This window comes from Rhincodon typus, chromosome 8, assembly GCF_021869965.1.
Source record: "Rhincodon typus isolate 14 chromosome 8, sRhiTyp1.1, whole genome shotgun sequence".
In the NCBI taxonomy this organism is placed as follows: domain Eukaryota; kingdom Metazoa; phylum Chordata; class Chondrichthyes; order Orectolobiformes; family Rhincodontidae; genus Rhincodon; species Rhincodon typus.
Genome location: NC_063339.1, coordinates 64,629,088 through 64,646,496, shown reverse-complemented (window position 1 = coordinate 64,646,496; position 17,409 = coordinate 64,629,088). Strand labels below are relative to the sequence as shown.

At 39.1% G+C, this 17,409-nt stretch overlaps 1 protein-coding gene across 1 annotated transcript in view; it reads left to right on the top strand.

Moving 5' to 3' along the window:
• The first annotated feature begins 363 nt into the window (after positions 1-363).
• The window catches only part of pals1a (protein associated with LIN7 1, MAGUK p55 family member a), a 43,739-nt gene continuing 26,693 nt past the window's right edge, over positions 364-17,409 (top strand). The window contains exons 1-4 of the mRNA XM_048600396.1: positions 364-893; positions 4,279-4,487; positions 7,962-8,039; positions 11,981-12,127. Coding sequence (XP_048456353.1) covers positions 539-893; positions 4,279-4,487; positions 7,962-8,039; positions 11,981-12,127 — 789 coding nt within the window. The 5' untranslated portion in view covers positions 364-538. The remainder of the gene's footprint in view (positions 894-4,278; positions 4,488-7,961; positions 8,040-11,980; positions 12,128-17,409) is intronic.

The window sequence follows — 17,409 nt, the reverse complement described above, 5'->3', positions numbered from 1 at the left end:
TGTTTCTGAACCCATTTCTCTCAATTTCCTGATATCTGTCAGAAATTATTATTGTAGATGAAATGTATCCAGGTGGCTGGTTCTGGTGATCCGGTTATTTTGTGATATGTTGGAAAGCCTACCGAAGCCAAAAGAACCAAACGTGTTAAATAGAAAGTGGGATTGGTTGTGTGTTGCCTCAAATAGGTCTGGTGCAGTACATTCATGATCCATAGCACAGTAAAGAATTACAGGTTTGCACAGCCTAAATAAATGTGAGAAAATAAATGCCAAAAATAGATTATGGAATGTTTAAATTTAAATGAATTTTTAAGAGTGGATGAAATTTTATTTGATTCTTTTTCTTAATTGAGCAATTCTCTCTCCTTCCAGATCAATCTCAGTTGAAGTGGATTTGTCAAGTATAAGTGCACAGCCATGTAAATTTTACAACAGAAGTACCTCCATTATTATTAACATGGATTTTCTGAAACCAAAACAACTTTGACGTAACAGTTTCAAATATTAGGAAGAAAGTAGAAAGGTTTCAGTTTTAATCATGACTACCTCACACATGAATGGACATGTTACAGAGGGACCAGAAAGTGAGATGAAGAACATAGATCTTTTATCTCATGATGAGCCACCAAGACACAGAGAAATGGCAGTGGATTGTCCTGATGACTTGGGCTCACGGACCATGCCTGTACGCCGAAGCGCTCAGTTGGAAAGAATTCGCCAACAACAGGACGACATGCGTCGTAGACGAGAAGAAGAGGGAAAGAAGCAGGAGTTTGAACTTAATTCTTCCATTCGACTGAAAAAACTAGCCCAAGTTCAACCAAAAGTGGGCATTGATAACCCTACATTTGAGGACATTTTAGAAGGACCTAGCAACACGGTTAAAGTTCTAGGTACGTAAATGAAAATGAGTGAAAAACTAATCTCTTAGCTACTGTATATAGTTTTTTTTAGTTAAATATTTTTCTAAAAATGACCCTCAATCTAGATACAGGGTATTTGACATTTTTAAGTTTTTCTGTTTTGTAGATTTAATGAGCTTTTGTGTGGCATTAAGATATTGACAATCTGAGGTAATATTTCATAGTAATTTGAGTGTCATAGTGCAGCAGAAATGTTCTGTAAATTGTAAGCTTCTACAGATTTTTCTTGTATCTTGACATATAAATTAAATGAGATAACAAGGTGTAGAGCTGGATGAACACAGCAGGCCAAGCAGCATCAGAGGAGCAGGAAAGCTGACGTTTCAGGTCGAGACCCTTCTTCAGAAAATCAATTATAAATTATAAATTATAAATTAAATGGTTGCGTTCTTTTTACATCACGTACAACAACAAAAATAAAACTTCTGGTGGAAAGTTAAGCACCCAAATTACAGGAAAGAAATGCTCTTAAAATTCTGCAGTAATGTTTGTTATGGACCAGACCAAGCCCCCTTCAATTATATCAAGGATCTAACCTAGGCCCTAAAATTATCTGATTTAAAAGGAAGTATAAGGTGCTGTATTCCAGATGTAATTCACTTGGTTACACTACTTGGCTTTAAGCAAAATGCACTTTATTCTTACCCTACAGTTAAAATACAAGCAAAAGAGAGAGGAATTGGTATAGCTTTAATTCTGTTGGAAAACTTAACAGAATAATTGATTTATTTAACTACTAAACAGCAACTGTTGCAGTATAGTAACATCCCTTCAACACATCTTTGGCAAAGGCAAACTCTGTAAAAATAGATTGTCTCACATACAATGTTTCTCTAGCCAGGAAGAAAGAACATCAAGAGAAAATTCTGGTGTCCAGAGAGAGACAATTCAAGTGTTTTGCTGTAGAAGGGAGAGAGAGTCATGTGACAGCATAAAATCCCAACAGCTATTGAAAGCTAAACTAAAACCCTGGTTCTGTGGGAACCTGACTCCACTCATTCATGCTGCATCTATTATTCCAACTTTTTTTTTAAAAAAACTTAAGGCCTGAAGCTGTTCACTTATTGGCTTTGAACAGACTGCTTGTTACCTCTGTCTCAACCTCTCTTCATCCTTTTTAAAAAAAGAGAACAAAATACACCTTGTAAAGTCATCGTCACAAATTTTCCTTTTTAATGCACAACAGCTTTTGTCAACAGAAATTGTAAGACTGCAACAGAATGTGATTTGTCCCGTCATAATTTTGCTATTACTATTTCCCAAACTATTCTTATCCTAATTTCCCAGCTCTGTCCTGTGAAAACATGATCAAGGAGATGAAATGGGCCATTCTGTCCCTCAAACCTGCTCTGCCATTCAATAAGATTTAAGGCTGATATGATCAAAATATCAAATCTTCATTGCCATCTATACATCAGTAACCTTTCACCCCTTTTGATTTAACAAGGATCTATCTATATCTGCCTTAAAATATTCAAGAACTCTGCTTCTACCAGTTTTTCAGGAAGAGTGTTCCAAAGACTCCATTAGCTCTAGAATACATAGTGTTCATCAAATTCCTACTTAAGTATCATTAGTTCAACTTAAATAAATATTCCATGTGCTAACAACACTGTTATTTCTTTCTCACCTTTTCTAGTATCTCTTGCCTGGCAATTTTGAATCCAGGCCCCTTTGTTTCTGATTTCCAAGATGATCTTTGAACCTGTCTTTTTTTTTGTTTTGGTGAACATAGTTCACCCATCTGAATAGCTGCCACAGTCTTGTTGGATTTTTGTAGTTCATTTCATACTGATGACTGGTGATGGGCAATGTTTCAAACATTTCTTTACTCAATATCAAATGAAATGGGCAATTTCATAGATACTATTTGAAATGGTTGTTTGCAAAATTAGATTTCTTTGTAATTCTACAAGTAATAAATATATGTTTATATTGAATAGAAATTGAAGACCTTTTTCTTCCATTTAAATGCTCAGTAGCTTAGATCAGATTATGAAGCTTTGACAAGTGTGGGCTTGCAATTTTGAAAAATGGGAACTTTTTCTGCAGTGTTAATAATGTTATTAACAGTGTTAATAATGTAAACTAAGGTTAGTCTTTTGAAAGTGTGTTACTTGATGCTGCTTGTGCATATTATTGTTTCACTTCTGACATCCTCCTCTTTATTTTAAAAAAAAACCTTAACACCTCTATTTCATGTGTTTTCATGAAACATTGTTCCATGTCAAATCCTCTTTCTTCTCCAAAATGTTTGAATATGTTACCTGTCAGCCCATGTCCCTTTTTTTTTGCACCTTCTGGTTTAAATTGCTTTAGTTTGGCTTGTGCCCTAGCCACAACAGTAAAATGGCTCTAATCAGAGATGAAACTGTACTGTAGTTCCCACTAATCAAGTTCTTCACAAGGATTTAGCATAAATAAGACATTGATGCACATTACAGTTGAACACTGGAATCGTCACTTTTGATTCATCCCTCGCTGACATCTCTGCAGTCCTTGACGTGACTGACCTGCCTATCGTCCATCATCTTCCAACTCCATGAGACGCTCATCACTTGCCTTTACCATTGCATCATCTTGAAAATGTGGATCCAGGAATGCTGATGACACCTAACTCTACCTCATTAAATACTCTGCTGCTATACTGCTTGTATGTTATTCCTCCATTTGGAAAGTCAGTATGGTCCCTGACTCCATTTCCCTTTTAAGACACCTTCACAGGATGAACCAGACTGTTCACAGCGTTCGCAACTGCTTGATTGAGCTAAATTTCCATCCATATCCTCTTCAACTGATTTCATCTCCAATACACTGTTTGGCTCTGTCTATACAACAACGTACATGTCAGAATCCTCAATGTGCCTTCAGCACCTTCTAGATTTCATGGCTTTACGGTCTCCCATCCTTTACCTGAAAGCAGTACTAACTTACTGCAGGTTCTACTTGAAGGTTTGCCTGCATTAAGTCTTTTCACCAATTCTGCTGTCCTTGACGTGTCAGCTCCTAACCTTCCTTAGTTTGAATTTAAAATTATTACTGAGTTTATAAATTCATTTCTGCTGCATCCTCCCAACATCCATGTTATTTTCAAGAAGCACTTAGATGTAGTTCTTGGGGCTGAAGGGATCAAAGGGTATGGAGCAAAAGTGGGAATAGGGTTTGAGTAGGATATCAGCTATGGTAATATTAAACACTGGAGCAGGCTTGAAGGTCTACTCCTGTTCATATTTTCCATGTTCCTATATTGCTCCATTGCTTTGGCTGCAATTTGACCTATGTTAGTGAGCATTTGTGGAGATACTTTGTTTATTAAATAATTCTACTGACAAGGCTTTTATTTCCTTAACCCTAGAAATAGATGAACTGCTGTCTTCTCTAAAACACATACAACACAGCCTAGTTGACAGCCAGAGTCAGGATGATGTGACTCTCATTTTGCAACTGGTTCAGAACCGGGATTTTCAAAATGCGTTCAACATTCACAATACAGTAGCCATTCACATGCACAAGATGAGTCCACCATACCCTGTGAGTGGCAATGCACAGGATCTATCCCAGGAGGTAAGTTCATTGCCAAATGAATTAATGAATTGTAATTAAACTTTTTTCATCTTTGTTTTTAACTGTAGCTTTTGAAGATTTTGACTTAAATTGTGATGTTAAACTGGTGCCTGCAAAGTGTTCCTTTGGGAGAGCAGTTGTTACTTACTTACAGTTCTACTGCAATGACAGCATCTCCAGAGTTCTCTACTCTGCCATCTGTCTACCAAAACACTCTAGCTAGCTCCCTCCCTACCTGTTCATCATCTGTATGGTACTCTTTTTGAGAAGAGTGGGTTCATCTTCTAAATGTGAGATGGTATAACCACCTGATAATTTTTGTTGTATTATTGCATTCAAGTATCCATGCTGCAGAAGCTGGCATTTTATTCAGCTGGCCTCTGAAACTGCAGCTTTCTTGCTTGGAATTCATTACTTTTATTCTATTCCTCTTCTTGGCTCTCAATGGTGCGCGTCCTTGTGCTTTAATACAGGAGTTAAGCTATAATGTAAAATCAGGACATTTAAGAATACTGCATTGCCCTTACTCAACCCCCCAGAATTACCAAGATGCTTCTCCTATTAAGCATTTGATCTATTTCTCCTATTACTCTTTTTGAAATGGGTTGCTATAGCAATTTGTAAACAGAATTTATCGTGCAACCATGCAGGAGCTCAAGGGACTCCTCGAATCAGTTTCGTGACCCAGGTTGGGCTGCTTCATATCTCTTAGCTACCTGTTTTCCCACAATCATGGGCTTGGGGTCGTGGAGAAAGGGTGTGGTCAGAAACCAAGCCAAGGTTGGCTTTCAGGGCCCAATTGGTGCTAGACCGGGGCAACAGATCAGGTCACCCTGGTTTCTCTGTCAGGAAATCCTACTTTCTCATCTGCCAAGAAGGCAGGTTCCTGGCCCAGTGGCAAGTTGAGGCCCTTAAGGGCGTTACTTGGTGGCAGGTCCTGAAGGTCATCTTCACCCAGATCTTAATTGCTGAGGTTTTGTGAAGGAAGTGAAAGTTCTCATGGGCCAACCTGCCCAATTATTTGTTCTTTCTACTACCTTCTTCCCCACCTTCAGGGAAAGGAAGGTTGTGCCTAGACTGTCACCGATGGGGCACAATGTTTGTAAATGGTTGTTTTTCAGGCTATAGAGCAATAGATGCTGAATTTCGCCAACGGTAAGCGCTAAGACAGTGCATTTTTGATGTGAAAACTCAAATATAAAAAACAAAATAGCATTTTTAACATTTGCTGATGACCACAAACCTGGAAGGGTAGCAAGCAGTGAAGATGATACCAACTTTACACAACCTAAAAGAACAGAGGATGCTGGAAATCAGAAACAAAAATAGAAATTGCTGGAAAAAACTCAGGAGGTCTGATAGCATTTGTGGAGAGAAATCAGAGTTAAAACATTTCTGGTTTAGTGACCCTTCAGATCATCTTCTTTGAAGATGATACCAATTGACAGGACAGCATGCAACCTACCGGAATGGTGAGACAAATCTGGTATTACAGTTTAAAAGAAGAGTGTCAAAGAAGTACTGAGTCACAGATGTAAGACTTTGACACAGGCTCTTTTTTAAATTATTTACAGGCTATGGGCATGGCTGGCTAGGCCAGCATTCATTGCCAATTCCTAATTGGCCAGAGGGTATTTGAGAGTCAACATGTTTTTGAGGTTCTTGTACCATGAACCGGAGTGAGAGACAGAAACTGTAAAATGGCTTTCCATTGTCTTTATTCTGAGAGCTTGCTGCTACATGGTTCTGAGCTTAAACTCTCTCTATCTCTTTTCCTTACAGTAGCTGTGGATTCTTTTTATACCAGATTGTACCAGATACAAAGTCCTACAGTTATCGGATCCGCTATATAATCAAGTTTTTTAACAGGGTGTTCTTATTATAATTCTTTTACAACTGGTATCTGTTTCCCTTCAGGGGTTTGTTTGTCGTATTGGGGCAGGTACTTGAAAATGACCTGTAAGTAACTGCTAGAAACTTTAACCCTGATACAATTAAGTTTCTTTTAACTCTTTCCTGCCATGTGGGCTTCTGCTAAACCCCACAACATTGCTAAAGTCATATGTAGGCCAGACCAGGTAAGGATGGCAGCTTCCTTCCCTAAAGGACATCAGTGAGCCAGATGGGCTTTTCCTGACAATTGACAATGGTTTCATAGTCATCATTGCACTTTTCATTCCAGATTTTATTGAAGTCAGATTCCACCATCTGCCATGCAGGTCTGTAGAACATTGTCTGTGTGTCCAGATTAATAGACTAGCAATGATTCCACAGAAAGATATTTCTCATTCACTGTCGTAATGATCTTGAACCGACTGCATACTAGAATGGTGGAAACAGATGATTGGTGCTTTCACAAATAAATTTGATGGGTACTTGAAGGAAATAAGATTGTAGGGCTACAGCAATAAAATAGGGGAATGCTATACACTAGATTGCTGTAAAGAGAGCTGGCATAGACCCGATGGTCTGAATGAGGCTGCCTTCTGTGCTGTAATGACTTCATGACTATGATGGTTCAAAGGGAAATGTTCAGACGGCTTTCAGAAGACAAGGCAATGTGAGTAGTTAAGTTGATTTTTCAAGTGTTGCCATGCCCCAAGAACAGGAGGAAGCCTTGCATTGTCTCTTCCTTCATTTGGTTTTTCCACTTTCTACTTTTGAATGTTGTCTCTCATTGGCCGTTTATGTCTGTAGATTATTTCCTCTGCTGGGCGAACAGGAGAGAATATACAATAAGTAAATGAGTCGTAAGATAGTATCCCTTGTAACTGACCCTAATACACAGTTCTATAAAATGGTTAGAAAGAATATTGCATATAGTATGAAGAATTTGATCAAGCAGGTGCTCTTGAAATTAATGATGTGTTGCTGATAATTATGGCTACTTAGCATCAAATTTCAACCTGCCTCTGAGAACATAAACCTGAACATGCAACAGTAACGTTTAATATTATTAAATGATCAAAAAGATAGCTATTCTGTTCTGGGTCTAACTGCCTCCATGCCAGAAATGTTGAAATGTCAGGTTTCCTTGCATATCCAAAGCTTTGGAAGTGTTTTTTGATCCTCTGTACTTCACTTTCCCACCATCTGTCAATAAGAAAATGTGGAAGTGATTTTTATAGTTATCGTTTTGCAACATTGTGATAGCATGTGTTTCCATGCTAAATTTGAACTGGTTGCAGTGTTTAACTGATAAGCATAATTATTATGTATAGTTTTTTAACCTGATGCGCTTTCATCCATAACAATTTCATAGGTTTTTACTTCCGTCAATGAGCATTATCTCATTTTCTATGTATACTGTCTCTTGCAGCTAGACTTGCAGCTAGATGAAAAAATTTCCGAACCTTTTGCTAAATCCAGACATCATTATGCAAACATGTTAAAAAGATGGTGCTTTGTCATAGCCTTTTATTGAAATTGAGATCTACTGTATGTGGTGTTCATCACTATACCTTTTCTTTTAAGGTGCAGAAGATTTTGACCATTAGTCACCAGAAAGATGGACAGGAACTCTGTGCTCTTCTTGCATCACCACACTTTGAAGTATGTGGCTTCAGTTATTTTTGTTAATTCTTCTACTGCATATACTGTTTCTACAAAGAAGTAAACGGTTCAAGGTTGGCTCAGCTCAATTGGAGAAATTTAATTTGAACTGCTGGATGGACCTTTGCCAACTAGCGTAGTTTGGCTTACTGGCTTGACTGAGAGACTAATTGCTTAACTAAATGCTTATTTAGTTGGACATCTTCAGGTTTTAGGAACCAAGTATATAGAAAAAAGTCCTTGATTTTAAAGATTTGGCTTTTATTCCTGTTTAAAAAGACAGCTAATTTAATTATATAGGAATAGATGTTGGAGAGGAACATGGTCAGATGTCCTTCAGGGAAGAAAACCTGCCATCTTCACCTGGTCTGACCTACATGTGACTCCAGACCAAAGCAATGTGGTTGACCCTCAACTGTTCTCTGAAATGGCCTAGCATGACACTGAGTCGTAGCAGTTGATACAATATCTCCGTAAAGAAATGAAACTGAGCAGGTTACCTGGCATTATCCTAGGCACCAGAAAAGGCAACAGAAACAGCCCTGTCAACCCTGCAAAGCTCTCCTTAGTAATATCTGGGGGTTATTACCAAAATTAGGAGAGCTGTCTGACAGCCTAATCAAATAACAGTCTGATAGTCGTCAGGTACAATTCTGTGAATGTGACTGTCCCAAATGCCACCATTACCATTCCTGTACATGCCCTGTCCCACTGGCAGGACAGACCCAGCAGATGTAGTGGCACAGGGGTATACAGTCTGGAGGGAGTTGCCCTGGGAGTCCTCGACATTGACTCTGGACTCCATGAAGTCTTGTGGCTTCAGGTTAAATGTGGGCAAGTAAACCTCCTGATTACCACATACAGTCCTTCCTCAGCTGACGAATCAGTGCTCTCTATGTTGAGCAATAATTGGAGGGAAGCACTGAGGTTGGCAAGGTTGCAAAATGTAGACTAGGTTGGGGAGTTTGTGTCCACCACCAAGGGTGAATTTGGCAGCAGCACTACTGATCAAGCTGGTCAGGTCCTAAAGATCATGGCTGCTAGTCTGGGTCTGATGAAACCAACGAGAGAAAAACGTACTTAGAACATAGAACATAGAATGTGTAATCCTTACAGTGCAGAAACAGGCCATTTGGTTCATTTGAGTCTGGACCGACCGACCAAAGAGCATCCCGTCCAGACCCATCTGACCCCTAACCTTATTCACTGTAATCCTGCATTTTCCAAGACTAATCCACGTGACCTACACATCCCTGAGCACTAAGGGCAATTTAGCATGGCCAATCCACCTAACCTGCATATCTTTGGACTGTGGGAGGAAACTGGAGCACCCAGAGGAAATTCACATGGGTGCGGGGAGAACATGCAAACTCCAGACAGAAAGTTGCCCAAGGCTGGAATCGAAGCCAGGTCCCTGGCGCTGAGAGGCGGCAGTGCTAACTACAACCACCGTGCCACCCCGTACTTGACCTCATCCTTGCCAATCTGACAGCTGCAGATACATGTGTCCATTACAGTATTGGTAAGAGTGACCACTGTATGGTCCTGGTGGAGACAAAGTCTCACTTTCACATTAAGAGCATCCTCCGTTGTGTTGTGTGGCACTATCACTGTGCCAAATGAGAGACTTGGAACAAATCTAGCAGCTGAAGACTGAGCACCCATGAAGCACTGTAGGCCGTCAGTAGCAACAGAATTGTACTCCAGCACTATCAGCAACCTTATGGCCCAATGCATTCCCCACTCAACCAATACCATTAACCCATTAATGGAGAGTGCAGGAGGGCATGACCGGAGCAGCACTAGGCATACCTAGAAATGTGTTAACCTGGTGAAGTTACCAAACAGGACTATTTGCATGTCAAAATGCATAAGCAGCAACTGATAGACAGATCTAAGCAATTCCCACAGCCAGCAGATCAGATCTAATCTGTGCAATGCTGCCGCATCCAGTCATGAACAGTTGTGGGCAATTAAAGAACTCCCTGAAGGAGGAGGCTCCGCAAATATCCCCATCCCAATGACTGAAGAGTCCAACACATTAGTGCGAAAGATGAGGCTGGAACATTTGAAACAATCTTCAGCCAAAAGTACCAAGTGGATGATCCACCTCAGTCTCCTCCAGTGGTCTGCAGGATTGCAGATCCCAGTTTTCAGCCAATTAGATGTGCTCCACATCCAAGCAAGAAAAGCTTGGAGGCATTGTATATTGCAAAGGCTGTAGGTCCTGACAAAATTCCAGCAATAAGACGTAAGACTCCTGCTTCAGAACTTGCCATACTCTTAGCCAAGCTTTTCCAGTACAGTTACATCCCTGACATCTACCCAGCAATGTGGAAAATTACCCAGGTATGTCCTGTACACTAAAAGGAGAAGAAATCCTGCCCCCACCCCACCCTGCCACACCATCAGTAAAGTGAGGGAAGATGTCATCGACAGTGCTATCAAGCAGCAACTGCTCAGTGATGCCCAGTTTGGTTTCCAGCAGGTCATTCTGTTCCTGACCTCATTACCTGGGTTCAAACATGGACAAAAGAGCTGAATTCCAGAGGTGAGATGAGACTGACAACCTTTGATATCAAGGCCCCATTCAACTGCGTGAGTGTGTCATCAGGTAGCCCTAGCAAAACTGGAGGTAATGGGATCACAGGGCAAACTCACCATTGGTTGGAGTCATACCCAGCATGTAGGAAAATGGTTGGGGTTGTTGGAGGTCAGTATTTCTGTTCCAGAACATCTTTGCATCAGTTCCTCAGGGTAGTGTCCTCTGCCCAACCATCTTGGGCTGCTTCATCAATGACCTTCCCTCCATCATAAGGTCAGAAGTGGAGATGTTCGCTGATTGTGCAGTATTCCGTACCATTTGCCACTCCTCAGATAGTGAATCAATCCATGTTCAAATGCAACAAGATATGGCAGTGTCCAAGCTTGGACTGATGAGTGGTATGTAACATTCACACCATACAAATGCCACACAATGGCCATCTCCGATAAGAACCAATCTAACCACCGCCCATTGATGTTTAATTGTGTTAGCATTACCACAAACTTAACTGGACTCCCCACATAAACACAATGGCTACAAGAGCAGGTATGTGGCTAGGAATACTCCAGTGAGGAAAGTCACCACCTGACTCCCCAAAGAATGTGCAGCATCTACATTTTGCTTCTTATTGTTTTCTTTAAAATCATTTAATAAAATAATTTACTTCTAACCTATTAGGAAAATTAGAGCAATAATAAGATATTTGACGTACAAAGCCATTATTAGACGGGTTTGTCATACCTTGTACATTCAGGGAGTTGGGGGAGGGTGAAGCAGGGAATCAGTTAGCTCAGTTGGCTGGACAGCTGCTTTGCGATGTGGAGTAATGCCAATATCGTGCATTCAATTCCCACACTAGGTGAGGTCACCGTGAAAGGCTGTCATTCTCAACCTCCTCTTCGCTGAGGAGTTTTGATCCTAAGTTTAAACCATCATTAATCATCTCTCTCTCCAATGTGAGAACAGCCTTCTAGTCTAGGACTATGGCAACTTTACCTTTTTACGTACAATCAGCAAGTTGCTGATACATGAAATATTTATTAGTATTGTTTCTGTTTAAGTAATGTGAAGGGAAAATAAAACAAAACTAACAGCTGTGGATGCTGGAGATTTGAAACAAAAGGAAGTGCTGGAGAAACTCCCAAGTCTGGTGGCATGTGTTGAGAGAAAAACAATTAATGTTTCGAACCCAGTGACACTTCGTCAGAACTGTTCTGACAAAGAGTTGCTAGAATTAATGTTAACTGTGTTTTCTTTCTAAAGATGCTTCTAGACCTGCTGAGTTTCTCCAGTAGTACCTGTTTTCATTGAAGGGGAAAGGTTTTACTGTTTGTGGTACAGCATTGAGCAAATTTTAAGTGTTATGTACTCAGTCTTTTTTTGGTCTCTGTTTCAGGCACTACTTCAAGCCCATGATGGAGTAGCACAGCAAGAAATGTTACTAGAGCCGTCAAATAATGACCATGTGTATGAGAGAGTAGCTGAGTATGGAGGAGAGACTGTGAAAATTGTTCGGATTGAGAAAGCACGTGATATCCCCCTTGTGAGTATCAAGTTCTGCTCCTATTTTTTTTACATGCAATCACCTTTACGTGAGATACTGGAATAACAAACAGGTTGTTCCTGAATAAGTACTGTAACTTCACCTTCATCAATTATCATAAGTCAATGTCTCTTACAGTGCAGCAATGGCCACAAGTAAGCAAAGGATACATTATTAAAATGACACAATACTGCCATTTTAATAATTTCACTTCAGGTTTGTATTTAAAAAAAATAGAGATTGGGATTTACTTGTGAATTCATTGCTTCTCTCTATTTTGATGCTATTTATTTCCATAAAGTGTAATTCAAGCTGCAAACTAGTGTGGCTATTAGGGTTCTCATTTGGAAAAGTGACTGAACCCCTCGCTGTGAGGCAGTTGAATTAAAATACATCTTGGGTGTCAAGTCCTTTGGATTTGACTATTTTTACATGTTGGAACTCTGTAGTCTTGTTCTGTAATTTCTTAATACCACTTTTGCTTAATCATCTCATTAGGGCTTGCTCAGATAAAATGCCAGAAGCAGACACAGTTTGATAATCGCGTTACTTTTCTGCAATTTGGAAAGCATGCAGTGATGGAATTATTCTATTTTAGCACCCTATATGTAGCAGTCTCCCTGAGTACGATATATCAGCAGACATCCATTGATCCAGGAAAAGAAAGGAAGAAAGCAAAAAGTTCCTTGATACAAATCCCATTGTTTGAAATAAAGGCTTTGAAATAGAAACCAGGGCTGCAGTGTGACCACCTCCACCACTGGTCCCTTAGTGCAAGCCCCTGACGCGCTTGTGGAGCGTGACAAGCAATGTTAGACAATACCAAGGAGTACCCTCTGTGCAGACAAAGTGGTAGTTAATCACCTTAAACTCACCACATGAGCAGGCTATCACTTGGCAACAGGGATATGTGTTCACTAAGCAAAGCCAATGGCAGCATTCTCATAGATATTCCAACAATCTTGGGAGAAGAGCAATTGCATTATTAAAGCAAAGGAAGATAGGTGAATATAAATGTAGAATCCTCCGGATGTCCTTGAGGTGAAAGGTTTTAACCTGACACTAAGGTTGGTTAGCTGATTTCTTAGGTGCAGCCAGGAGTCGTGAATATTGCAGTTTTTCTGCAAGCAGGTTTCAATGCGACTTTTTTGTTTTTTTTTTTGCGTGGGAGCCTGGACAGCTTTATTCAGAGAGAGAGAGAAAAACAGAGACAGACAGCGATTATTGGAGGCACCAGCTTCTCTGTCAGTAATTTCCAAAGTTCCCAGAACCTGTCTTGAAACACATGGTCCAGTGTGTATCAACAACAGGTCCTTTTGGCTGGATCCATTTATAATAGCCATGGTTTCAATATCCAGTACATAGCATTTATTAATATCGTCTTAAGACCATAATAGATTTTGATGCGTTTGAATTGTGCCGAGTCTCTCTTTGTGCATCGCTATCGCCTCCCCAAGTAAAAAGGATGATTTGATGGTTCTCTCACTTCCATCTTGAAGTGATTTTGCATTTTTAAGCAGTTTGCCTTTCTTGGTCAAATCTGCTACGGTTCCAACCAGTTGAAAGTTTTAAAGTTCGTATTTTCACACAAAGGAATATAATCTCTCAATGGCTGTTGTAAGTGGTTTAGCCATAAACTGCAGATTTTCAAATGTAATGCTAAGACTGGTGAAACAAAGCCAATGATACCGTCTAAGGAATCAAACATCAATAAATTGGATCTCAAAAATTTATACAAATAGTTGTATGTATGCATTTGCCCATCTACTTAGGTAATCTATTTGTTTTAAGGAGAAGTCTTCACCATACAGCCTCTTGGAAGCATGAATTTGATGTTTCATATCATTTAATTGTCATAGCACTGGCATTTCACGTGAATGAATCACTTGAACATGTAATTGAAACAAGTTTCACACAAATTAGTTTGTTTTTAGCAAGGTTTATTTGTAAATGTTCACACTAATAATGACATGCATATGCATAACTGTGCAGCTTTCCAACTGAATGGCTAGCTTTATTGAATTACATAGTCACCTTGTTACCGGTACATTGGATACCTTAAGTTTTTGTTTTGAAATTTGGTCCTCAGTTAATGAGTTTGTATTTTTCTTTAATACATTTGAAAACCCATTATATTAGATTGCAATATTTAGAAGTTCAACATGGTGAGTTTTTACACAAGATTAATCTATTATTTTACAAGTATGCTGTACCAGAGCACTGCTGAGTATTCAGGATGTGTTATGATCTTAACTTAAAAAGCCAACTTCTCTAGGTTTTGTTCGTGTTTAGTGACTGTAAACTGCAGTGTATCCAAGGGATTATTCTTAAATTGTGAATTAGAATAATGGATATAGATGCAGCAACGTTCCTGATTTTAGTGGAACTTAGTGATAGAGTCATACAGCATGGAAACATACCAGTAAGGAATAAATGGTATACATATTAATTTCTAATAGAATATTAAAGAACTTCCCAGTAATCGAGTGATTTTCCAAAAGAAGAGATGCCTGGCCAACAGGAGTCTTGCTTTCCATCAAGATGTGTTAAGAACTTGAAACCCATGGTTTTCTGCCCTTTTGTAAAGAGTGGAATAACTTTGTATAACTGCAGTTTCTTTATCTGCACAAGTGATTTGCAAAACCAAGCTTGACCTTCCAAGGTATGTTTAGAGGGATATGGGCCAAACGCAGGCAGGTGAGATGAGCTTGACTGATGTTCTTGTATTTGCATTTGGAGCAGGTGTCATTAGAGAATAATAACTAATTCATTTCACATCAAATGATTTTCCTACTGAAGTTTGTGATTTTGTGGCCAATTATAGTATTACTAATCTAGTGGTTGAGATTAACCAAGTCAACATGGACCACGATTGAAAATCAGACCTAACTTAGCTGAAGGACTGTGCTTGAATTTGAGGGCCATTTCCTAAATACTCATTAGACACTTCACATTGAATAGAATTTGTCATTATTTTCCTTCCTGATTTTTCTCCTTCCTCCACTGGAGAGATCTGCATCATGGTGCTAAAGCCAATTCTGATTATCGCAGGTGATATTCAACTAAAGAATACCTCTAAGAATACCATGGTAAGCTTGGCCTAACTACTAACTGGTAAAGTAATTGACCCATCAAAGTTGCAACACAACATTATGATGTGTACTACAATGTGATACACGTTCTTGTGTGGCATAAGACGGCAATGTTTGGTTTCAAAAGCTCATTTCAGTTGTGAATACATAGGATGCTAAAGACCATTCCTGGAAATATACATTGTACTATGTTTGAGAGTTTTTGTTATTCATTCATAGGATTTTGTTGTTGGCTGAGCCAGCATTTTTTATTGCCAATCCCAAATTGCAAGTGTTAACCACGTTGTTGCGAGTGTACAGTCACATGTAGGCCAGATCAGGAAAAGAGACAGGTTTCCTTTCCTGAAGGACATGAGTGACCCAGATGAGGTTTACAACAAATAGCAATGGTTAAATGGTTGCCATTTGACTAGTCTTTAATTTCAGATTTTATTGAATTCAGATTTCACTGTCTGCTTTTCAAACCCATATCCCCAGAACATTAGCCTGGGGTTTTGGGTTATTCATGCCCTTCATTGCACTAAACAGTAACCACAGGATGTAGTTGAGAACTTCCAAAAAGTACAATTGATTTTTTTTCTTTGTTTCATTCTGTGGTGCGTAACAATTTAGCATAGGAGTAGTAATAGGTTGTAAAGAGACAATCTGCTTTTGCAGATTGGCAAGAGTTGAGACGGGATGGATAAAATAAATGTGTTGTAACTTCTGTAGAGTTGCAACTGCTGTCATTGCTTTAAATTCAAAATTGCACATTCAAAAATGAGAGAGCACTTGTGATATGAGATATTTGAGCACCATGTTAGAAATTAAAATTTGACTTGTGACGCTTCATTTGACTGACTTCCCCATACAATGTATTTGGATGGAGTGAACAAATGAAATCACAATTTTGTTTGAGAAGCTTTTACTTGAGTGTAGTGTAAAATTAATGGATAACAGTAGAAAAGGATTTGGAACATAACTTCATCTAATCCTATGGAATATGAAATCTGTGTGCACGTACCATTTGATAATTACAGGATTGATTCACTCTCCAGAGAGCAGATTCAAGATTACAGAGTTCAAAATTTAACAGCGGCATGGCAAGAAGAAATGTAGTGCCAAGGCATAAGGTGTATTTCAATAGCTGATGAAGTTAATTTGAAACCTCATGCATCGTACAGGTTGAGTATTTATAATCTAAATTTTTGAGACCAGTTTATGTTTGGTATGTTGATGAGTAAATACTAAGTTGGAGAGTCTTAAAATCAATTTTTCCATGTAACTGTCCTTTAATTTATTGTGGGGGCAGGTGGATTAGTAGATTAACTGATACTTGTATGGTTATTCCTTGTAGTATAAAAATCTATTTCAGGATATTTATATTCTCCTTAGTTGGATGATAACATCTGGAAGGGATTCCCTTCAGTCTCCTTTTGTAGAGTGAGGAATCCTTTGCTCGTGTTGTAGAGTTAATCCACAAAATTGTTCTTGTGGTTCTCCTCCCATCTCAATCTGAATGAAGGTTAAGACAACAGAACTCACAGCAGCAAATTATTTTTAAATCCAATCAGCAGCTAAACTGACAACATCGCTTTGTTGTTCTGTGATGTCGCAAGATATTAATAATCACTGACAGCAATGTAAAATATAACTGCATTGCCATAATTATGAACTGTTTTAATGGCCTATGAGAAATCAGGAGCATATGGTGTTGGAACAAGAGGTTAGTGACTTTAAATTGATTAACAAAAGCTACAGATGACATGAAGAAACCTTTTACATAGCAACGTGTTGTTGTGATTTGGATTTCACTGCCTTGAAGTATGGTAGAAGCAGATTCAATGCAGAAGTTTAAAACACACTATGGGAAAATAACAGGCGTTGGACAAGCTAGTCATGGCTCTGTCGTACAACTGGCCGGGCAACAATGGCTTAGATTGCTTTCTGACTGCATCATTCCATGATTCTGACAAACGTGAAAATTATTTTAGGACTGGGCTAAGGAGAAGTCTCCTTCATCCGGAGAGTGGCAAGCCACAAAAAGCGGGTGAGGCCAAAACATTGAATGTTTTTCAAAAGGTGTTAGATATAGTTCTTGGGGCTAAAGGCATCGAAGGGTACGGGGAGAAAGTGAGAACAGGCTACTAAGTTGAACAATTGATCATGTTGAAAGCAGAGCAGGCTGAATTGCTACACATGTCCATATTT